The sequence below is a fragment of the Argopecten irradians genome, chromosome 8 (genome assembly GCF_041381155.1).
Source record: "Argopecten irradians isolate NY chromosome 8, Ai_NY, whole genome shotgun sequence".
Lineage (NCBI taxonomy): Eukaryota > Metazoa > Mollusca > Bivalvia > Pectinida > Pectinidae > Argopecten > Argopecten irradians.
Window position 1 is genome coordinate 11,959,554 of NC_091141.1, and position 24,844 is coordinate 11,984,397.

The window sequence follows — 24,844 nt, forward strand, 5'->3', positions numbered from 1 at the left end:
AACGAATCAACAACATAATATATGTTTCATAAGGAAAATCTGCGATTTTCTATAAAACTTATATTTAATTAAAAATCAAATTATATTCATTTAAAACTTTGTTTTTGAAATAAAACACAAAATGTTATTTAGCAAATCAATGTTACAAATTAGAATTCTATTTTTCTCTGTAATTTGCTAACGATTACATCGTATTAGTGTCAGCTTAAGGAATCCTGTGAAATTTCCATTTAGCTAAGTTCTCAAGTAAATAACTCAAATCTGTCTCTATAGACATAAGGATTTACCTGGTACCTGAGAACATCTCAAATAGGATGTGTAAGCTGGCTAATTGTATAGAGTAACCTTTTTCTTAATGTATCTTTTGTACGCGTCACTTTGTGGCTTTTAACCATGACAAACAAGTTATTGTTTACGGCCGTTGAGAACGGACTGTCCACGCTACGTATTATGTAATAAGCCAGTACGCTGGTCAATTAAGCTAAAGGTGTTAAACCCACGCGGTCTTATGATAACTGACCAATCAGATTCTCACCTGACGAAGATAGCAAGTTTGTATATACGCGTCCCTGGCCGAAATACTTCACTTCTTACCAGGACGCCAAATAAATTACATCAAACTTAAGAAGCTGTCTTGCTGTATTTTCAGGTGAGCATTTTATATTTTTTATATGTACATTCCTTATGATTTAAACTTTGGTACAATTTTCTATGTAATCTCTTTTATTATTATTTGATTGTTCTAGTTGTGTGTTACAGATACTGTATTTAATGTACTGTATATAAATCTTTCTTTATTTTTCTTGTCGAATAATTAATTTTACTATACTTGATTGTAAATCATAGCATTTGATATTGTTAAACAATTTCTCAGTTAGAAATTGTTCAAGATATAAATAATAGGCTTAGCATTAGTTTAAATTGATATTCAGTATTATTCAAAAATACATATTCCAAATTATTAATGTGCTTCAGTGAATTACTGTCGCGCGCCCTCAGAGTTATCTATTAGTACTAGTGGAATTGTCTCCCTTGCATTTCCGACTCGAAATTGAAACTGATCAACAATGTTGTATTGTGACCAAAAATCACCAATCAAACAATTTACAATGCATGTCACCTTCATCGACATGTTAATTATTATACAGGTAATGATTAATTTATTCCAAATTTGATCCTTATGCGCAAAGCTGTTCTGATTGCTATAAAATGTTATAAATTAACCTTTCGCACCTTGATTCGCATCAAGCATGTTTTTCATAATACAGATTTACTCTAGACCATTTTGATATTATAGTCTATAGGAAATAGTGCATTTCTATATTCCAAAGAGTAAGCATTTATTCTGATTCCTGTAAATACTTTTATTGTATTGAATGATAAATTTTTCATATCTTTTTATTATGATTTTATATGACGTTTCAACTCACTTTCCATTTATACTGTGACCGGAAGTGGTCCTTATTATGTCAACATTTGATCATGAGTGTGTAAACAAACATGGCTGCCCCCATGACAAACATGGTTGGCCCATGCAATATTATTTTGTTATTGTTGTGTATTTGTATTTCTATATGTGTCATTATTTGTCTGTTGTTTCCATATAATTTAATAGTCTAGTATTACCTTTCACATGCCAAGTACAGTTCTACCATTTAACTCTGTATCACTTAATTCTATGTGATAAAGCTAATTTTCCCCCCTGAGAATTTATTTGTATATTTACATATCTTAAAGTTCTGTCTTATAATGATTCAGCTAATTATTCCCCATTCTAATGTACATTTCTTTAATTGTGTAACCTCAATTCTTAACTTTAATTGTAAAGTTTCATACATTCTCTTTGTACATCATTGATCTCTATTGTAGTTCATTTCTCTGTAAATGGTACTCATTGTATTAGTAGGATATCTGCTATCCCAATACACTAATATGTTAGAGATCTTGTGTAAATGTGTATTGTGTCATTTATATTGTACTTGTGAATGTTGTGACTTCTTACCAGGACGCCAAATAAATTACATCAAACTTAAGAAGCTGTCTTGCTGTATTTTCAGATCAAAAAGCAACATAATAACTTGGTGGAGTTTCCAAAAGATCCTGGAGACCATATATGGACAACAGACCCATAAACTATGACATCACAGATCGTCCAGTAACAAGGAGTCAGGGACTTCATGACCTTTCGTCCCTACAAGACGAACAACAACCGGATGCCATCATAGAAGTACAGCAAGTGGAAGATACAGCACCCATAAATACAGGCATGGCATCAGCAAACATACCTTTAAAGAAATACAATGGCGAGGAGTCTCCACATTTATGGCTTTCAAGTATGGACGCTTGGCAAAAAATGCATGGGTATGATAACACGAAAATGCATGGAGCCTTACCGTTACTACTAGAAGGACCCGCCGCATTGTGGTTAGAGACAGTGTCAGATATAACATCTCTGACAGACTTTAAGTCTGCTTTCATAGAACGATTTGGCAGAAAACCTACCGATATGTCGTTTATGCAGTTGAAACAGGATATATCAGAGAGTCCTTTACTGTTCATTCAACGTGCTGAAAAAAATGGACTTGGAACACGTGTCGACGAAGTGATTAAGGTTCAAGCTGCACTTCAGGGACTACTACCCCAAATCCAATCATCATGTATAGGCAGAGAACCTAAAACATTCGCTGAACTCCGAAAGGCTGTGGAACTTGCTATGGCACAGCAATCTTGTCAACAGAAACAAACTGACACTGCTAGTGTCCATGTGATCCAGGACATGTGTGAAGCCTTTAAGCATATGGCCAGTGAATTTAAAAACACAATAAACCAACAGTCACTGCAAATATGTTCAATTATGGACAGACAGCAACAAGAAGCATCATCCTTCCCACAAGGACGCTGGAACAAACCGCAAAACCGGCCTCGTCACCATCAGCAACAGCAGTTTCCACGACAACACCACCACCAAAGGAGCGACCACACAAACTACCAAAAACCTCGCTACCAGGATGATCAACAGCAGCAGACATACCGATGCAACGGATGTGGTAAGTCATGTCTAAATCGTAAACAATGTCCTGCACAAAATAAACGTTGTACACACTGTGGTATTTGGAACCACAATGCAGATGCTTGCTATAGGAAATTAAATAACCAACCTCCAACTTATTATAACAACCTTCCCTCTACTAACAGTCACTAGGGATACGCGCCTATCCCTAACAAGGATAGGCACCATAGCAAAGTTGCTGACAAACAAGATAGTAAGTCCTATACTAAACCTACTACTTCTAGTGCTAATTCTAGTGATACCACCACACAACCAAAAGTAGTCAATCTTGTAGCCCCTATAGAAGGAAACACTGTCAGTGTAGATATCTTAGGTACTCCAGTAAGAGCCCTTATAGATACAGGTGCCTCTATCTGCTGTATAGCACAACCACTACTTGATAGGCTAAAAGTTGATTTGTCACTGCTCCAAAAATGTGATATTGTTAGTGTATTTGTAGCCGGAGGAGAAAATCACTGCAGCTTAGGATCTATATCCCTCCCTATCTCATTTGGTGACCATGTTATTTCACATAACTTTCATATCTTTGAAAAATTTCACCAGCCTCTAATTCTAGGCATAGATTTTCTACAGGCCAATTCAGCCATCATCGATGCAGCATCTCAAACTCTGCAATTAAAAGATAAGGCAACAGAAACAATATTTTCTGTCAATACCAACATTGGCATTGCTAGATCTACATCTCGCTTGACTGTTCCTCCTCTTTCTGTCTGTAACATTCAGGTTGAAGTTTCGAGTCTTCCTATAGGTTCCAATATTTTACTCGAACCCCTCCCAGACCTACCAAAGATTGGCTTAGCAGGTGCTAAATGTGTATCCGTAGTTCAAAAAGGCAAGAAATGTGTATTACAAGTCATGAATCCTTCAGACAAGGATATTGAAATTTTCAATAACAGAGCCTTAGCATCAGCATCTGTCATTGACAATGAATTTGTCAAACCTTTGGACTCTTCTTCAGAATCACCTGATAAGAAAAAAAGTTTTCAAAATGAAAACAAAGCAACGGACAACAAAACAGCTGACATTTCTTTTGATTTTAGTGCTTCAGAACTTTCAGAAAACCAAAAGCAAATTCTACTCAAATTTCTTAACCAAAACAGATCTATTTTTGCTTCAGATATTTCTGAGTTAGGTCAAACAGATGTCATGTATCATTCTATTGACACAGGTGATTCTGCTCCTCTACGTCAGAGATTCTACCGTCAATCACCTGCAGTTAGAGCTGAAACAGAAAGACAAATACAGGAAATGTTAGAAAATGATATCATTACAGAATCCACTTCCATGTGGCAAGCCCCTGTTGTAATGGTAAAGAAACGCAATGGTCAGCTACGTTTTGCTGTTGACTATCGCAAGCTCAATGCTGTTACAAAACAATTCACATTTCCTCTCCCTCGTCTTGAGGATGTCTTTGACTCCATTGGTGAAGCCAAGGCTCAGTATTTTTCAACCTTGGATTTAGCTTCAGGGTTTTGGCAGATACCAATGGACCCACAAACAGCACATAAAACTGCTTTTGTGACTCCAACTGGTGTATATCAGTGGCGACGTATGCCATTTGGCTTAGTTAATGCACCAGCCAGTTTTCAAACTCTCATGACAAAAGTTCTCAAGGATCTAAACTGGAAAACATGCCTCATATATGTTGATGATGTTTTGGTATTTTCTCGTACTTTTGATTCTCATCTCAAACACTTACAGGAAGTATTTGATAGACTAAGAGAAGCCAACCTCACCCTCAAAGCTAGTAAATGTACGTTTGCCCAGTCTCGTGTCTACTATCTAGGACATGTTTTGTCAAAAGATGGTGTTGAGGTTGACACTTCCAAAACTGATGCAGTGCAGTTCTTTCCAGTTCCCAAGAGTCAAAAAGAACTCAGATCTTTCCTGGGACTCTGTAATTATTACAGGAAATTTGTCAAAGGGTATAGCAAGCTAGCCTCCCCTCTCACTAGTCTCACAGGAAAAGACAGAAAGTTTGAATGGACGGCTCAGTGTCAACAAGCTTTCGAAGCTCTCAAAATAGCCTTAACCTCTTCTCCTGTTCTTGCCTATCCTGACCATTCTAAAACTTTTCTTCTTACAACTGATGCATCTGGTGAAGCAATCAGTTATGTGCTTGGTCAACGTGATCATCACAACAGAGAACAAGTCATTGCTTATGGAGGACGTTCACTAAATCAACATGAACGTAAGTATACCGTCTCAGAACGAGAAGGCTTAGCTATTGTAGAAGGTATTAGGCATTACCATGTTTACTTAGCTGGTAAACATTTCAAAATCTATACTGACCATGTTTCTTTAAAATGGCTCAAAGATGTCAAACAAGAGTCAACAGGTAGACTAGCTCGTTGGTCTATACTTTTACAAGGATATGACTATGAAATCCTTTACAAGAAAGGTAAGCACAATGAAGTTGCAGATGCTCTGTCACGTCGTACCTATTCCAACTCTGACTCTGTTCCTATAGAAGATTCTATTCCTAGTGCTAATGTATTTTCTGTAGAAGAAAGGAACACCAACTCATCAGTAGAGCACAGTGAGTCCACACCTATCTTTCAGGTAACCTTTGAGTATTCTCCTGACTCATCTTCTAGAGAAGTTCCCCCAGCCACTGTCACAGAGATTACAGATCCTGTACCTTTGAATGATTTACCAAACCTGCAATCTCAATGTCCTGATTTTTCCTTTATCTATCAATATCTCCTATCAGGCATTCTTCCATCTGACAAAGTCAGTGCTGATAAGGTACTCTATCATTCTAATCAGTATGTCTTGCTTGACAATACTCTGTACCATCTCTACTATCCTCGCTCTACACATTGTAATCAACCTCCTATACGACAAGTAGCAATACCTCGTGTATTGAGAGATGACGTCTTAAAGTCATATCATGATAGTCTAGCAGGCGGAGCTCATCTTGGCCTTGATCGCACATACCATGCGATACAGCTGAAATATTTTTGGCCGCGAATGTACCAAAATGTCGCAGACTATATCAGAACATGCGACACATGTCAACGCATTAAGAAACCAACAAACCTGAAGCATGCTCCCTTAACACCTATGCCAACAGAGGATACATTTTCTCGCCTACACATGGATATCTTAGGTCCAATCACCACCAGTAAAGAAGGATACAAATACATTCTGTTAGTAGTAGATTCTTTCAGCAAATGGCCAGAAGCATTTCCACTAAAGACTCAAGATTCCAAGGAAATTGCCCGAGTGTTGTTCACAGAGATTTTCTGTAGATACGGAAGTCCCCGAGTGATTGTAAGTGATAGAGGACAAAATTTCCTCAGTAAGCTAGTCACAGCTGTCTGTGAACTCTTTCAGGTAACTAGACACTACACTAGTTCATACCACCCACAGACAAACTCTACTTGTGAGAGAATGAATAGTACTCTTGCACAATGTCTAAGAGCTTATGTTGATAAAAATCAACAAAACTGGCCCGAAATCTTGCCAAGCATAATGATGGCATTTCGCATGAGTCCATCTACTCAATCATCTGAACATTCTCCATATCAACTCTTGTATGGTAAGGAAATGAACATACCTTTCGATACATCTCTAATTCCTAAGGATGGTCTAAACAAAGATGCAAAGACACACGTTGATTATCTCATGTCTCATCTGAAATATGTAAAAGACATAGCCAAGGAGAACATCGCACAGGCCAAAGCAAAACAAAAGCAACGTCACGATCAAAAGTCAGCTGAGCCCCAGTTTGCTCTCAATGACCTTGTCATGCTGCATTCGACAAAGGTACCACAAGGTTTATCTCCCAAACTGCATGATCCTTGGGATGGTCCATTCTACATTACTGACAAAGGACCAAATCATACTTTCAAGTTACGACGGTGTTCAACACATAAAGAACTGAAATCACTTATTCATGCCAATCGCTTAAAGATCTATGTGAATCCAAATTCTAGACAGGATTTAAATCCAGCACCCCCACCAAACCAGGTGCCCCCCCTCCAAATCCAGCACCCCCACCAAATCAGGTGCCCCCTCCAAATCCAGCACCCCCATTAAATCAGGTGCCCCCTGCAAATCCAGCACCCCTACCAAATCAGGTGCCCCCTCCAAATCCAGCACCCCCACCAAATCAGGTGCCATCTCAGAGTCAAGCACTTCCTTTACATCCAAATCAATCTAATGTTCCTCAGCAACAGGACAAATCTCCTGCTTTTTCTCAATCATCTCAAGGAAGACAACAATTACAGGCTACTCCTGATACACAATCATCTACACAGGATGACAGAACCTATCCCATCGAAAAACTCATATGCTATAGAGTTCGCAATGGTATTAAAGAATTTCGTGTCAAATGGGTAGGTTATCCTAACAAAACATGGGAGCCTGTACATTATCTTCCTGATTGGCTCGTTCGGGAATTTCACATTGCAAAAACACAAAGTGGGAAAGCTCGTAAACGGAAACAGTCCAATTTGACTTGTTTTACATAGCTATAAAATACAACAGTATTAGGATATTACCATTTTCAACCTTACTTAACTTTATACTCTTCTTCTACTTTTAGTGTATGATGTGCTAAGACTTTAATAGTTTTCTAAACTGTTACTGTAGTGCTTCGAGGATTGATCACCCTCCACCAGCATACAATATGCTTATGCTCTTTTACTCTCCTCTTCCATAGGTCTGAATGGTACTAACCTGATCTGGTATTTTGCTGTGATGATGCTGTTCTTCTCCTGTGTGCAAAGTGAAACCCAAACTCCAATTCAGCGACTAAATTATGGCATTCTATTTGAACCTACAGCAAAGGTTTATTTGGGACAAGAGTACTGGTCCCATACCTTCAAGATGCCAATGCCCAAAAGGATGTATTTACCAGAGATCCCTCCATGTCGACGACAAACGTGCAAAATGGCCGACACTGTCATCAAATCTTTGAACAATTTACGCATGCAATGCATGTCGAGTATCAACGCAACAGTGATGCAAATTCATCATCTCGTTCCTCATTCATACTTCCAAAACACACTTGCATTAAGTTCTAGAAGATCCAAATGTGGTCTTTTCGACTTTATTGGACAAATTTCCAAGTCTTTGTTTGGTACTGCAACATCAAATGATGTTGAGAACCTTAAACGTCACATGCAAGTATTAAACAACAACAACGTCAAACTTGCCAAGGCAATGGCTCAAGAAGCTCATCAACTTACATCTTTCATGTCTACAGTGAATGATCGCCTGGATAATGTTGTGAAAGCTGTACAAATCAATCATGATCAGACAATTACTCTGTCAAATCAGTTTGCAGCTTCTCTTGATGGTATTGAACATGAATTTGTTTTATTAGAGAATATGATGCTTAGCCAAATTAATGTCACTACGGTACTAAACAAGCATTTAGAACATGCTCAATTAGCTATTCATGATCTTGTTAAAGGAAAGTTATCTCCCTTTCTCTTTTCTCCACATGACCTTAAGTCAGCCCTAAAACAAGTTCAAAGTATTATGACAAGAAAAATTCCAGGATTTCGTATTATTCACAATGATCCCATACACTATTACTCTTATGGTAACTTTGTATTTTCCAGACATGATTCATTTTTGTATGTCATGCTTAAGATACCAATTTCATCATTCACTCATCCACTACCTTTGTATAAAGTGTACTCAGTGCCTGTATCCATCAATTCTACATCAACACATGCTACTCAACTTTTGGATACACCAGACTATTTCTTACACACAAGTGATAATCAGCATTTTGCATATATGTCAGCTGATCAATTACAAAATTGTTTTGGTAGTGATATTATTTATTGTCCCTTCCACATTGCACTATCTTCAGTAGCAAAACACACATGTTTGTCATCAATTTTCTACAATCAAAAAGAAATTGTCAAGGATACTTGCGATTTCAGATTTATTCAGAACACATTATCTCCATCTATCAGAGAGTTAGCTCCTTCCACCTTACTCATGTATAAAATTTCTATGCTAGCTCTTGATTGCCCAACTGGTCAGAAAATTATCAAAGGTTGTGATTTTTGTGTGGTAAATGTACCTTGTAGATGTACTGTTACTTCAGATTTTTATTTGTACCAACAAGAATAGGACTATGTAAAAATTATAGTAATGATATTTCTGTCATACATCCAGTAAACCTTGCTTTGTTGCAAGAATTTTTTCCAACATCAGAATATTCGTCTATTTTTGGAGATACTGCTTATCCAGATTTTGTTAAAGTCAAAGTGCCAGATTTCAAAATTTATAATAATTCATTTTCTGAAACATTAGCGAAAGATCAACAACATCACCTAAGTCTTAAGAAAATGGTTAAGAAAGCTCGTAAAGGTGAAACAATTTTTACATCTTTATCGGAATCAATGTTAGAAGGTCAAATACCCTACACAACAGGAACCTGGCCTGACACAAGTGGTGTTATTGCATTAATTGGGACTGTTACATCAATTATAGCTATTATTTTAGTTGTGGTACTATATTCTAAATTAAGGAAACTGTCAGCTGCTTTGCTATTGATGCAAAAACTATCCTCAACTCGTGCACTCACACTTCCCCCTAACGTTCCCAGCTTTCACTTCCAACAGCTTGTTGAATCTCCCACCTCTCCCTCTCTTACTGACCATGTGTATAACTCACTAATGACTCCATGGCCCTATGTTACACTCTCATTCTTAACTACTGTTTTTATTCTTTTTGCTATATACTTCCTCTGGAGAAAGTTCCGCTCCGATAACAAAACTACTGTATGTCTTGAAATAACAACAGCTTCGGACTGCGAGTTAGTTCGGGTCACTTCTCTTCCCCTCTGTCCACAAAACTGGACCATACTACCACCTACTGACATCAGTAACATCCAGGTGCATGGTAACCTGTTACCTGTACTAACAGTATCCTGGGATAATTTCTCTTTCTCCAATAACTACACTCAATCCTGTATGTACATACCTAACACAATGCGTATTTCCCTTTTGCAAGCACGTGCCATTAGGAAACTACTTAAGCAGCCATATGCTGCTTATCTTGTTTTGACTCATCATGGATATTTCCAACTATTGCAATAATAGTTATCAAATGCAAGGACATTGTAATACGTACATTCTGACATGACTTCTTACAAAGCATTGTATTTCTGTGTTTTTCAAGTGTCACTTGATGTAAACAAGCCTTGTATAGGCAGTGTTATACCACATGTACATGTAATATTTTGAAACTTCGTCTGATATGCTTATCAGAATGTGGTATTGCCTTATTTTTTTTTATTGTACAGTACAACAGTTATCTCCCTTTCATGAGATGATTATTCTTTTGCAACTGTTGCTTACCATTTTTGTTTCCTTAACATGTTCAATCTTTGGGGACAAAGATTTTTTTCAACCAATAGGGATATTTCATAAGGAAAATCTGCGATTTTCTATAAAACTTATATTTAATTAAAAATCAAATTATATTCATTTAAAACTTTGTTTTTGAAATAAAACACAAAATGTTATTTAGCAAATCAATGTTACAAATTAGAATTCTATTTTTCTCTGTAATTTGCTAACGATTACATCGTATTAGTGTCAGCTTAAGGAATCCTGTGAAATTTCCATTTAGCTAAGTTCTCAAGTAAATAACTCAAATCTGTCTCTATAGACATAAGGATTTACCTGGTACCTGAGAACATCTCAAATAGGATGTGTAAGCTGGCTAATTGTATAGAGTAACCTTTTTCTTAATGTATCTTTTGTACGCGTCACTTTGTGGCTTTTAACCATGACAAACAAGTTATTGTTTACGGCCGTTGAGAACGGACTGTCCACGCTACGTATTATGTAATAAGCCAGTACGCTGGTCAATTAAGCTAAAGGTGTTAAACCCACGCGGTCTTATGATAACTGACCAATCAGATTCTCACCTGACGAAGATAGCAAGTTTGTATATACGCGTCCCTGGCCGAAATACTTCACTTCTTACCAGGACGCCAAATAAATTACATCAAACTTAAGAAGCTGTCTTGCTGTATTTTCAGGTGAGCATTTTATATTTTTTATATGTACATTCCTTATGATTTAAACTTTGGTACAATTTTCTATGTAATCTCTTTTATTATTATTTGATTGTTCTAGTTGTGTGTTACAGATACTGTATTTAATGTACTGTATATAAATCTTTCTTTATTTTTCTTGTCGAATAATTAATTTTACTATACTTGATTGTAAATCATAGCATTTGATATTGTTAAACAATTTCTCAGTTAGAAATTGTTCAAGATATAAATAATAGGCTTAGCATTAGTTTAAATTGATATTCAGTATTATTCAAAAATACATATTCCAAATTATTAATGTGCTTCAGTGAATTACTGTCGCGCGCCCTCAGAGTTATCTATTAGTACTAGTGGAATTGTCTCCCTTGCATTTCCGACTCGAAATTGAAACTGATCAACAATGTTGTATTGTGACCAAAAATCACCAATCAAACAATTTACAATGCATGTCACCTTCATCGACATGTTAATTATTATACAGGTAATGATTAATTTATTCCAAATTTGATCCTTATGCGCAAAGCTGTTCTGATTGCTATAAAATGTTATAAATTAACCTTTCGCACCTTGATTCGCATCAAGCATGTTTTTCATAATACAGATTTACTCTAGACCATTTTGATATTATAGTCTATAGGAAATAGTGCATTTCTATATTCCAAAGAGTAAGCATTTATTCTGATTCCTGTAAATACTTTTATTGTATTGAATGATAAATTTTTCATATCTTTTTATTATGATTTTATATGACGTTTCAACTCACTTTCCATTTATACTGTGACCGGAAGTGGTCCTTATTATGTCAACATTTGATCATGAGTGTGTAAACAAACATGGCTGCCCCCATGACAAACATGGTTGGCCCATGCAATATTATTTTGTTATTGTTGTGTATTTGTATTTCTATATGTGTCATTATTTGTCTGTTGTTTCCATATAATTTAATAGTCTAGTATTACCTTTCACATGCCAAGTACAGTTCTACCATTTAACTCTGTATCACTTAATTCTATGTGATAAAGCTAATTTTCCCCCCTGAGAATTTATTTGTATATTTACATATCTTAAAGTTCTGTCTTATAATGATTCAGCTAATTATTCCCCATTCTAATGTACATTTCTTTAATTGTGTAACCTCAATTCTTAACTTTAATTGTAAAGTTTCATACATTCTCTTTGTACATCATTGATCTCTATTGTAGTTCATTTCTCTGTAAATGGTACTCATTGTATTAGTAGGATATCTGCTATCCCAATACACTAATATGTTAGAGATCTTGTGTAAATGTGTATTGTGTCATTTATATTGTACTTGTGAATGTTGTGACTTCTTACCAGGACGCCAAATAAATTACATCAAACTTAAGAAGCTGTCTTGCTGTATTTTCAGATCAAAAAGCAACATAATATATGACTGAAATATTTCAGGTCAATAAATCACCTTACTAAATTGAAGTTATATTGTATATTTCATTAAAATTAATGAAATTCAGAGAGGAGGTTTTAATATAGATTTAACACCATCTAAGAATTGGAATACGATATGTACACGTTCTTGTTATGAATACATTGTACGAATTCTCACATACCTTGTACAGTAGCATAGTAAGTATGTCCATTTTGTAATTGTAGTCCATGAATCGTAACATGCTCGACGACACCAACATTCGTTAGCTGTATAATGTCTTGTCCGAACGGGTGGCTTCCTGTAAGTAACGATAGAAATAGTGCAATTGTATGACTCAAGAGGTAAAAAAAGTCAGATTTATATTGACTTTGTTTCATAGAAGGTATAAGTTATATATATAAGCTGGCAATTTCTCTTTTAATTTCTTTTTTTTCGTCTGTTTTTTTTCCTCGCTAAACCTATCTTTCATCTGTGAAACATCTGGTATTGAAAACATTTTGAGATTATACGTCAAAGTTAACTATATTTTTATAAATCTTTAAAAACTAACCTATCGACACCCAGTAGGACTTAATGCCAGTAAAATGAGGCGTGAACCCGAACTCCTCTACGTCAATGAATGGCTTCCAGTTTATTGACATATCATAAATTGATGTCTGAAAAATAAAAAATGATATGTTACAATTTAGGGGACGTCAAGACGTTTATGTTGTACTTTTACATATGAACTGTATTCAGTGGGCAATTATGCGAGATTGAATGCCAACTGGACAGCGGCAAATAATGAAGCATAATTATTTTGAATTCGCATTAGAACTCTCGCGAAATTTGTGAATTTCAAGTGGTGAACAGAAATCCGTATACTTACTTAGCAAAATAATTGTTCTTTATTTAATAAAACAGAATAAAAGGTAAAGGGTGTCTACCTGATAGTGAATGTGTATCTCCTGTCCAATCCAAACCTGCCCAGCCTGAGGTGGAGTTACATCAACAGTTACCCCATCGCTACAATCTGTTGTCTGGTTTAATGACAGCTCCCAGATTTCTTGGTCTTTTGTAGCAGACTCTGCATGTATACATATCATGTATCTTTTGCCGTGTTGAAGTTGTCCTTCTGAGAAAGGCACGTTGACGAATTTATTACCTGTAAATACAAACATTACGTATCTTGATATCATTTGAACTACCAAAAGGATTAAATAAACAAGTGAATGAATGCGCAGTATCTGCTTTCTAAATTGTTTTAATAGACTTATATACCCAAATATGACCACTTTTTAGGAGTGATTAGCACAGGAACATATGAACTTAAGGTTTGGTGCCCAAATGGGTTCTTCAGCGTCCTTTTTGAAATGTTATCCCTTATTTGAACCAAAAACATGAAATCCTTATCTATTAATGTATTTAATGATTTTTGTGTTATATATACATAGGATAAAATCATATTTAAATTAATCCTTATAAATCAATCTACTTTGATAATCTCTGCAAAATTCTAAGCTTTTTGATTGACGCTATGTACCAGTGGTCTGAATTTAATCCAATGAAAAGCAAGATTGAATGATTTTCGCAAAAACGTATCGTTAAAACCCACGTGTTGTATTGCACTTGATAGTGTTTGGATGAGAACAGAGGTCTGTGAGATGTTCTGTATAGGTATCCGTGAATCCTTTGATGTGTGCCATGTCTGTGACAATAAGAACCGCCCACGTGTACTCGTCATACATCAGACGAGGCCATACCGCCGACAGCAGGTTCGTGTATGGCGTATAATCGCGATCCTCCTCTGTCCATGCTGCGTTCTCAGATAGGTGTATTTCGCGGCCCGTGTCTTCAACTGGAGACCCGTCTGTATGAGAAAGGAGGTTAACGATGTGTATAAAATTTAGAGCCATTTAAAGTCATTTAAGGACGAACTGTGTAAGAGAAAGCTGCTAATACCGTAATTGATTTATTACGAGTTGTTGTGATAATGACGTCACAGTTATCTGTTACTTGAACCACTTAGCCAGTGCGTCTCCAAAATTATAGAAACTTATTAATGATGTTGAAGAATAGTATATGCAACGCTCTTGAAACATACAATGAAAACACTTTGTGATGAAGCTACAGAGGAAGGTTTTGGAAGTACTAGAAAAACATGTCTTTGAACAAATATCATTTAATACCTTCGTCATAAAATGGTAATCCAACGGCGTCTAATACGGTGGCTGATATGATATAATCAAATCGTGGTTCCGTACAACCAGAAACGTCAGCTGATACCGTTCCACTAATGTTGACCTTAGTGTACCCCATCACAATGACCCGGATGCAGGTTGTAGCCACGTAGACGTCAGTAGGTGGCAATGCGATTATAACCTATAAGGAAAGGGTAGATGTACCTTAATAATATTTGTTTTGCTCCGTCATAAATATCGTAGAATTGTAAGAAAGGTGTGCATGATAATATGATGGCTTCATAACTACATAGAATGTATCAGAATTGGTGACGACGGATATTGTCATTGTAGACTCTTATTTTCTCGAAAAAGAAATGACGTATTATGAAATTATTCTTGATTTGATAAGAGCGCATTACTAAAAAGGAAACTGTTTGAATGTATTCTTACTTTTTCTCATCTCATTTTTTATTGTTTAGATAAATGTCAGAATACAACAGATAACAGTTGGTTTCATATACTCACGTGCGTTGTGTTCATTTCAAATGTATCGTTCCACGATGACAACAATGAGTTATCATGTGACCCATCTGCCAACGCCCAGCTATATTTGTACACTATGTCACGTGCCTGAGTGTATTCCTCAATATCGGGGTCATAGAAACGCTCGAATGTTGCGACCTTTGCAAAACACAGACACACAATTTCTTTATATGCAACCTTTTGGACATTGATCCCTATAGATGCCATGCCAAAGGCATCGGGTTGTAATTCTAGTCCAATTATGAAAAAATCTAAAGAATTGTTTTTTGAGGTCTTCCCAAAACCGCGTCACTTTAAGATTTTATTAAAATTTGATTTAATTTGATAAGAATTATCCAAAATGAGTTATTTTTGCTCACTAAGACAATGTCTCGTAACTTACTACATTACATAATTATTAAAGTGTGTTTATACAAAGGTTTTAAGACATCATTAACGGTTCAGAATGTTTAATCAGGAAAACATTCTTGGAAATTCAGAAGCAGAAGCGCCCGTACTTAATAAGATGTATCCCTGTCAAAGTAAAATATAACAAATGCAATGAACACTTCGACGACATCTGAAACCTCGAGTGTAATGTGTAAGTTAATGATCATTCGACTATATTATACTTCTTACCGTGTTGTTGCCCTTGACGCCAACAGAGACAGGACTTGTGACAGGTGGACTTGGAATAACAGTGACACCGGAACTGTATCGGGACTGGTAACAGATTTCTCCTGCACAGAACCTGACGGCAGACCGGTATCTCCTGCCGGGCTGTAGTAACAAGGACCAAGCTCTGGTACTGAATAGTGTATCGGTGGGGACGAAGTCCAGGAACTGATACCATATATCTGGAAAGAGAATTGTATATGTTGCCTCATTGCAAGATCTTGAAGATCTTGAGAGACGACTTCATTTGGAATGTTTTCTTTTCTCAATTTCTGTCATAAATTGAGTGCTCTCCCGTGAGATATGTTCTGGATTCTGTCCCCTGGCCAGAACACACATTAGTCTATAAAAGTGGTAGTTTTTTTAATCATGTTTACCTCAAAAGGAGTAGGACGGACGGATTAGCCCATTGTTATTTTTAACTGGATAAAATGTGTGAGTTGATGGTGCAAGTTTGTTCTGTGTCTCGGTTAGGACATTTTATGAGAGATGATATTATAAAAAGGACAAGAGACCTACACAAACATGCTGAACAGTTTTTAGAACGTTAATACAACCAACCAACGTCGGCGATGTCTACGATACAACTACATGTGTGTATGTGAATGCTTATTTGATAATATATCATCCTGCTTGCATCGGGTAGTAAATATGTATGTTTTGTTAATAACTTTTGTCAATTCGTCGAACATTATTCTGACCTGGTTCTACCTTTACTTTTCTTTTTTTTTCTTTTTGCATTTCAATAAATTGTTAAAAGTAACTCTATTTTCTCTTAAATTCAACTGAAAAATTGATATTAAAGCTCAGGATTTACGATGGTATGTATTTGGGCATTGATGATTCAAAAACGATATCGCTAATAACATGTACAAATATTAAGGTATACATACCAAAGAAGGGCGAACGTTCCTCCACAGACCATGTCGCCCTTGTGATGAAGGCTGTCAGATTATCAGGAATGGTCCAGTGGGCGTCTATATTGAAAGTAGACGACTGGTAGTCCAGATCACACAGACGTCCATCCTATAAAAAGTATTATTAGTTTTGCATTAAAACGCGTTTATTTATGCATTGTTGTAACTATTTCGTTTTGAATTCATCGGGGTAGGAATGCAATTTTATTGTATAGATACTTTTTCTGACTACTTGATAAAATAAAATATGTTAAATGTACGATTCCAGTGATTTCGCAAGGGTTTATTTTTTCCAAATTAATACGCAACTTCGATGTCTCTATTGTGACATTCTCGGATTTTTACTTCATAGACGTATACAGAAAAGAGAATAGGCCAATCAGAAAGTCGGATTTAGTATAAAAAACAAGGAAAAAGTAATAATATAAAATTAAAGGTTTCGTATGTTTATATTCAAAGTTAATGTCACAGTCAAGTACCACTGAAGAATGAACAGCAAATGATTTTAAGCCAAATTACTGACCTTTACCCGGCTACTGTTCGACATTTGCTGGTGTTCACCTGTATAATATATGTTTGTTTATTTAAACATCCACATAACGTATTATTTCCTTTAAAAATGATAAATATTTGAAAAAAAATAGTTCCTTCCATACAAAACTCATGCTGACAGTAACTAATTGAGGACACTATTGAATTAATTCTAAAATTGTCAATGTTTGGTTAAGTAGATAATGAAGCTAACCTTCGTCCAGACAGCTTGAACCGTCCATGATTTGAATGTTAGGCTCAAATATTGATGACACTATAGTAACTCCATCTGACGCCATAGTGACACTTCCGGCGGATGAGTTGGCCTCGACCGTGACGTAGTAAGTCTACAATCAGAATCATACATTATATCATGTAACTTATCAATCAAACACTATACCGTTACGACCACAATTAAAGTTTAAAATGCATTCAATTTGGATTTGCATTTTCGAGGTCAAATCATTTTAAAACTATCAAAACACATTAAATGGTTATATTGATCAATTGCATTAAAATGTGTTTACATCAGATGAATTCAAAGCAAAAGATAAGGTCACTCGGTAAAATGTTTAATTCGTAATATGTAACGACATTTTCTTTACATCATGCTAAAAACAAAACAAAGAATAGACATTCATTGTAATAGGTATGCTTACACTACTACGTTTTTTTTTATAATGGAAGGATAATTATGATAGATTTTATCATCTCGGAATGGTAATGAATGAAACCGAGGTAACCAATCTCGAATTTTCATCGACACATAACTTCTCCACAGTCTAATTAAAATCATAATTGAAATTCCGCTCCACTTCGATGCTCCAATACAAGATCTAAAATTATCCAGTTCGGGGTCACCTCAGCATGATCCCTATGGTAAGCCAATCACTGTGTAGCCTACGAAATATTCGGTGTGATTCATTCGGAATTATAAACGTCTAGCAGTATGTCCCGAAATGTTCCAATTCAAAGCAAGGGGTCATGTTAAGCGGAATTACAAGAATAACTTTGATAACATTGAATTTCTACATTGATACCTCCAATTGTTCCATCTGTAATCCTTCTATTAGGTATGTGGTCTCGTATCCTACATACAGAGGTCCGAACATATCCGAGGAGTTCTTTGTGGTACCGGCAGATACTGTGTACGTAACGTTAAGGTGAGAGGGAGAAAAGCCCTTCCATTTCACACGCAGGTTAGATATGTCATTCTGGAAGTCAATGTCTTGAATGTCCTATGAAACGGAAACACTGTATCATTTATTTCAATTTAAAAAAATCAAAATGTCATATAAATAATCAGGAATATCTAAAAGAGATGTAAAAAGAAAAAAAAACCCAACAATCTCTCAATTTTGACGAAAATAAATAAACAGTGTATTCATCACGACTGATTTTATAAAATAGATGTGACAGAAGGAGTTGTAACTTTAAATTAATGACAAATTAGTAAGAATGTTACCTTCCACATTTCATTAGGTGAAGTGGCCTGAAATGGTCAATGATAAAATAAAAACATTACATAGATTGCAATGTATATGGGTTGAAAAAACAAAAACGTCTATTACATAATTGACAAAAGAAGAACATTGACGTATTTTATGCCAATAAATAGATGTACGTCATATATAGATTGTATCAAAATATTTGCAACTCACATGAATTAAGTATTATGGTAAAAGAAAGAGAATCGTCGATGTATCACCAAAGATGTCGATGAAACATATTGCGTTCAAGGGTCTCTGTGTGAATGAAAATTAAAAATCTGTGGCCGTACCCCAGCAATGAGTTTGTGTTGTTTGTATGGAATAGGGTCTTGAAAAAATGCGTTCGAGGGTCCTGTGCAAATGAAAATTATATCATGCCTTTCCTCGCTTTATATAATTTACTTTAAGTAACGATGAAACCTGCAATTTAGTTTCTTCATTTATGATATATGAGGCTAATCATTATTTGGAATTACCTCAACAGAAATTTCCAACACGCTGCCAGGTGTTGGTAACATGACGTCATGTGTGTACGGTTCCGACGAGGCAGTAGAATATAATCCAGCTGTATTCTGGACCTTTAACGTGACGTAATAAGTATGGTGACCATGGAGATCCCAGGCTAGTTTAGATATATCTACAGCAGTACAGGTAGGCGGATAATGATCAAAGAAGCAGGTAGACCCTTCTCGTATGTCCTCATATCCCTGTATATCGGTGGTGAAACTCGAGTGACCTTTCAATAAAAAACCAAAACATTATATTAGCAGACAGATAATGTATACGTCAAACGTGATTAAATACGTCTATGCTCGTTTTATCATTATTGTTTTAAAATATTATTTCTTAATTGATTTTTCATTCACGTGCGTATTATTTTCGAGCTACCTGGCACGTCAAAATAATAATATTTAATGCAAAGACATAAGTCTAAACAGAACTGCAATATTCCGTTTTTGTAGCGGATTCTAAACAAGTAGTTCTTTCTCTTTGTTTCAAGGACACAACAATGTATGGCTAAATAACACTTCATATCAAACTATCAAGTCTTTTGTACGTAGATTTTGAATGAAAGCGATATTCTACTTATTTTATGATATTTTAAATCGTTAATTCAAAACTATCATTACCTATGGCATATTGATAATTGAGGTTGTAAGGCTCCTCCGTGTCAGTTACAGCATCAGTAGCCCACCACGTGACCAGATAACCCGCGTTGTATTCCAGGGTAATCGGGCCTGTTATATCAGGTGGTGTTGTGTCGATTATCATTGGACCGATGCTCTAGAAATAATCAGAAAGACATATATTGTTTTCACATTTCGCGATCATTTCAATTGTAATCAAAACGAAAAATTGTAATTCCATTCAATACTTCAGTTAAATCATTTTTAAATATGGTCGCAGCACATATGAAATCATTTTAAGAATTAAAATATTTGTGTATATACTATTATTTGTATTAATTAAACGTTTACCTTGACCTACGTTATATATGGAAAATAAGTTACAAACAAATTAAAATTGTATAAACTTTTTATTTATGAATAATGCTCCTTTACGCACATATTCGTTATTACAACCTATATTCCAATTAACATTTTTTATTGACATCTAAAAAGTGAGTTCTCCTAACTTGATGAAGCAACATATACTTACTTGTAAGACATGAGCGTTCGCCTTGCTGGTAGTTCTGACTAGTACATAAAACATGACTCCTTCTACAAGATCCGGATGTCTGATACGGCTATGTGTATGATGATTGGTGGAGATAAAGGAGTATAAGTCTGGTACAGGGTTAGTTTGTATTGTGGAGAGACCAATCTCGTAATCAAACACAACACTATCATTAGACGAAATAGTCCAGGATATGTCAAGCTGTAATATAATAATTAATAAAATTGATTATAAATTGGAGTAAGTCGCCCCTGAAATGCAAAACAATAAAAATTAATATAACAGATAATGTATGAGTATAGTTATAAAAAATGACGATATTGAACATATAATTTTCTGTATTCTGTTTACCGTATGAAAACGTTACTAAGTGAGCATTTCAATATATGAAGACATTTTGATGGCAGATAAAAGTTGAGAAAGAGAGAAAACATTTTAGTTGTAGCATAACCTCCAATTGTAAATATTCATTCAGAGAAATAGTATAAAATAAAGTACACACATTGTTAGTCCGCCCTAGGACGGTAGTTGTTGAATTAGGCGCTGGAAGAGAGGCTAAGCAATCTCCATTGGAACTTAATACATTGGTACCATTCTGGTATCGGTTGATCGGTACCAACGATATGTCATCTATCAGTGTTGCCCTGTCCCTGAGAAAAAAACCAGTCATGATACAGCAAAATGATAATGATCAAAGTATTCTTTATTAAGAAAATATTATATAATGTTTCTATTCTTTTGTGCCCCTTTTTGCTTATATTGCATTGTCTAAAACTGTTTTAAAATGAATAAAAACAAAAGAAAAAAAAGTCTTGTCCATGCAAATAAAAAAGATTCCATAAAAAAATGGCCCTATAGTAATACTTCCATCGGAGTTTTTGTATTCATTATTCATGAGCAGGTTTCAGCTTTTCTATTTTATTTCAATGTGAGTCATTATTTCACCATTATTATGTAAACCCTACCTGCAGTCCGTTGTAGGATCCATGACCTGATTACGTGTCCTGTTCCTATTAAGAATCCACACCTGGTCTTCACTGTCCCTAACAACACCACCTTTGACCTTTCCTCCCTTGACAACAACCTCAACAACATTCGGCACTGTCGTTACTATGGTGATACCGTCAGAACAGACCGGTTCGGACTTTTCCATGGCTCGATTGTAGGCTACCACTGTCACATGATATGTTCCCTCTGTTGTTACATTGATCAACGCCGAGGTACCATAGGTCTCATGTATCTTAAATTTATGTAATAATTAATTAGTTAACAACGCAAATTCTGCATGTTTCTTCAAAATCCATAACATACAAGGTCATGTAATATTATTAGATCTATCGATTCATGATCAGTGGATAACTACGTAGATATATCACCTAGTTACTCGGAAGAGCAGACAACTTTTAGATAAAATTATTATAAATTATCAAAAAGGTTTGATCATAGATATAGTAAAACTACTATCATGTACTCTGTTACATCTACAAGGGTTAAACATTATTCAACGTTTGTTTTGGACATTCCTTTTCCTTTTAAGGATAATAATTTGTAAATGAAAGAAAAGGATTTTACTTTAATTGAAATATTAATAGTATGTAAATGTTTTTTCCATACCATTTCTCCTCGGCCGTTCGCCTGGAATTTGTTTCCCTGAATACACTCCTGATCTACGCCATATTGATACATCAAAACACCACTCTCTTTATCAAAGAATCCGTCCCAGTAAGTATGGAAGACCAGATCCTGTTGGAAATCCACTTCCGGTTGACCCCGCTGACCTTCCATAACATATCCAATATGTGGAGGTGTGGTATCAATAGTTATCTATAACAAATTAAAAAGTAGCCAATGATATTCGGTATTTTACAATCCGATAAAATTGAAATGGAAATACAATAGTTGAGTATACATAAGTTACCCATACGCTACCTAAATAGGAACGCAACCCAAAATTGAACATTTTTTGGCTATTTTCTTTCCTGTTGCTTAGTATCCCTATTTAAACATAAACTATATGAAATTGTGAAAGACCCCAGAAACGACGTCGTGTGACAACCCTTAAAACACCAAATATTAAAAAAAAAAAACCAAAACCAAGAAAATAATTTCTGAATGAAATATTTTGAAAGTTATGTGACTTAAATGAATGGAAAAGGTTTGAATTTTCTTTAAATGAATTCAAGCATGTTTTATCATGTGAAGACATTTATTAATCAAACCATATTTAGGTGGTATTTCATTTTCGGTACTCGTATATATGCACTTCTGACAAGTAAACGAATCATGAAATTAAAACAAAAGGCATTTATTTATGTTAAGAAAAAAATGGATTCAAGCACACGTAATATTTTTTATTTATTATCCTTATCATCAAAAAGTGTTCAAATTTGGGTAGGGTCACGTTACAATATCGGAAAGGTAACATCTTTCTGATGAATGTTTTTTCTTTATCTTTTTTGTAACCCATTTCTCAACTCAAATTGAGACGGATTTTATCTAGTGTTATTTGGAAGAGTTCTAAATCAGATAATGTGACGTTTTCCTTTCAGAAAATTTGGTAAATATGATGTATGGTACGTGTTTTTTATGTTTTGTGCTTATCAAATATAACAATTCAATATCAGTTTGCTTGTATTAAACAACTTTTTTTTATATAATATATAGTGACAGTATACGAACGCGTAACCTAATGAAATATTTACCTTAAAAGAGAGAGTACTATTGACTAATGCGTTGTTGGTTGCCGTCACTTCAAACACGTAGTCATGGTTATGGACTCCCCTCTCCTTGCCCGTGTAAACCCCACCTTTTGTAGGATCCCCCACCAGTTGTGGCTTGACATGGTAGTGTTGGTGGTAACATCCGGAGTAACGCGTACAGTAACAGTTAGCTCCCCTTGGGTAGGACGCATACTGACTCTCACAATCAGTCAGATTCTATATTCCAAATTAGATAATAATAATCAAAATGATATAATATGGAAAACATCTAGTAAATATTAATAATCTTTCAAATAATAACTTTATTAAATGATGAGCAAATTTTAGTGAAAGAATATGCATACCATTGTTTTAGGGCAATATCAAGTTAGCACCGTATTCGGGATTCGAATAACGAATCCGGTACCAGCACCTTATTCGGGATTCAAAAATGAACAAATAAATAACAATTTCGAGACAATAAAAAACAGATCGAAACATGATTTCACAACCACAAAAAAATTGTTTTGAGTTTGAATAACGAATCCGGTGCCAGCAAAGAAGACCAATATCCATTCTTCGAATGTCATATTTTCAACCATGTTATGAGATCGACAACAAGATGGTTTATCTCGAATATGCAATCATTCACGTGGACACGTTATCAATGCGAATTGTTTATAAAAACAATGAAAAGAAACAAAATTGACCACCTCTGAGTTTCCTTGTGCTATCAACCAGTCCATTCCATGTTGTACCTCCTCTCCTGTGAAGTTATCAAACAGCCGCCATTGTACCGAGTGCATCCCGCTGTGGTAGTCATACACCAGCCACTCTACACTGTTTAAAGGTAGGATTAAGTGATATAATTGACAATAAATGCTGAAAAGTGTATGGTAATATGATATACATATATGTAAATTATATATAACGAACGAAAAAAATGTATCAAGTATCAAAACCTGAGATATACGAATGATAAGACAGCCTAAAAGCAAGTAATGCTGTAACTAAATAATCAGCAGTTGATAAAAATAACACCAGAGTCCGTAAAAAGAATAATAAAAATAGATATACAATGTATATAATGATCGATTCAAAAGAAATGACTAGGTGATATAAACACTAAAATGTTACTTTATACAAGGATTTTCTTCAAATCTGTATATTTAAGTGGTAAGCGATAAGAATATGGTGTCATCTGTCTGATTCTGAACTTTTGTAACTTCCGTGGTATCCTTACGTCATTTCCGTCAGCTCCTCCAATGAGTGGACGCTGATGTTGAGACGGTTCCCTCGTGTTAGCCACAGATCCTCTATAAGAGGAGGAGACACGTCCTGTATGATGTAAATATCATCCTGCCAGTATGTCCCAATGACGTCATAGGCCCTGACCATAATGTTCAGCTTGTCGCCATCTTCCATCGAAATATTGACCTGCGCCCCTTCCTCGTACAATTCAGACGTATTGGTGAAGTTATTTAAGTTGACACCGGTGTACATTTCATGTTCAGTGGCGATTTCGAATCGCACGATACCTGAAAGGATAGCGAAACGATGTTCTATGTTTAATGTCATGGGCGTTTTCATTGCAATTTGCTTTCTATTCTTGGAAACAAATAGAAAGTATAACCACCATACATAATAATGTAGTG

General features: G+C 35.4%; 2 protein-coding genes across 3 annotated transcripts in view; one reads left to right on the forward strand and one right to left on the reverse strand.

The window, feature by feature from the left end:
- Window positions 1-24,844, reverse strand: part of LOC138329366 (uncharacterized) — a 61,924-nt gene that overhangs the window by 19,098 nt on the left and 17,982 nt on the right. Inside the window, exons 12-32 of one of the 2 annotated variants that reach the window (XM_069276306.1) lie at window positions 24,433-24,727; window positions 23,903-24,029; window positions 23,193-23,426; window positions 22,105-22,314; window positions 21,456-21,730; window positions 20,993-21,140; window positions 20,473-20,691; window positions 19,944-20,097; window positions 19,290-19,549; window positions 18,789-18,815; window positions 18,364-18,561; window positions 17,538-17,670; window positions 17,316-17,353; window positions 16,769-16,901; window positions 15,840-16,057; window positions 15,204-15,359; window positions 14,685-14,877; window positions 14,111-14,365; window positions 13,443-13,660; window positions 13,067-13,172; window positions 12,698-12,814 (exon numbers count right to left, since the gene is read on the reverse strand). In XM_069276306.1, the coding sequence (XP_069132407.1) occupies window positions 12,698-12,814; window positions 13,067-13,172; window positions 13,443-13,660; window positions 14,111-14,365; window positions 14,685-14,877; window positions 15,204-15,359; window positions 15,840-16,057; window positions 16,769-16,901; window positions 17,316-17,353; window positions 17,538-17,670; window positions 18,364-18,561; window positions 18,789-18,815; window positions 19,290-19,549; window positions 19,944-20,097; window positions 20,473-20,691; window positions 20,993-21,140; window positions 21,456-21,730; window positions 22,105-22,314; window positions 23,193-23,426; window positions 23,903-24,029; window positions 24,433-24,727 (3,714 nt within the window). The remainder of the gene's footprint in view (window positions 1-12,697; window positions 12,815-13,066; window positions 13,173-13,442; window positions 13,661-14,110; window positions 14,366-14,684; window positions 14,878-15,203; window positions 15,360-15,839; window positions 16,058-16,768; window positions 16,902-17,315; window positions 17,354-17,537; window positions 17,671-18,363; window positions 18,562-18,788; window positions 18,816-19,289; window positions 19,550-19,943; window positions 20,098-20,472; window positions 20,692-20,992; window positions 21,141-21,455; window positions 21,731-22,104; window positions 22,315-23,192; window positions 23,427-23,902; window positions 24,030-24,432; window positions 24,728-24,844) is intronic. The other variant, XM_069276307.1, reaches the window with a different exon arrangement.
- Window positions 5-9,313, forward strand: LOC138329367 (uncharacterized). The gene is made up of 3 exons (XM_069276309.1): window positions 5-1,148; window positions 2,058-3,047; window positions 7,740-9,313. The coding sequence occupies exons 2-3, from the start codon at window positions 2,114-2,116 to the stop codon at window positions 9,167-9,169; spliced, it is 2,364 nt and encodes a 787-aa protein (XP_069132410.1). The 5' UTR covers window positions 5-1,148; window positions 2,058-2,113; the 3' UTR covers window positions 9,170-9,313.

Coding starts and splice junctions, on each gene's coding strand:
- LOC138329367 (XM_069276309.1), top strand. CDS start 2,114: ATGGACAACAGACCCATAAACTATGACATCACAGATCGTCCAGTAACA. Junction 3,048..7,739: donor ATACCGATGCAACGGATGTG/GTAAGTCATGTC, acceptor CCTCTTCCATAG/GTCTGAATGGTACTAACCTG.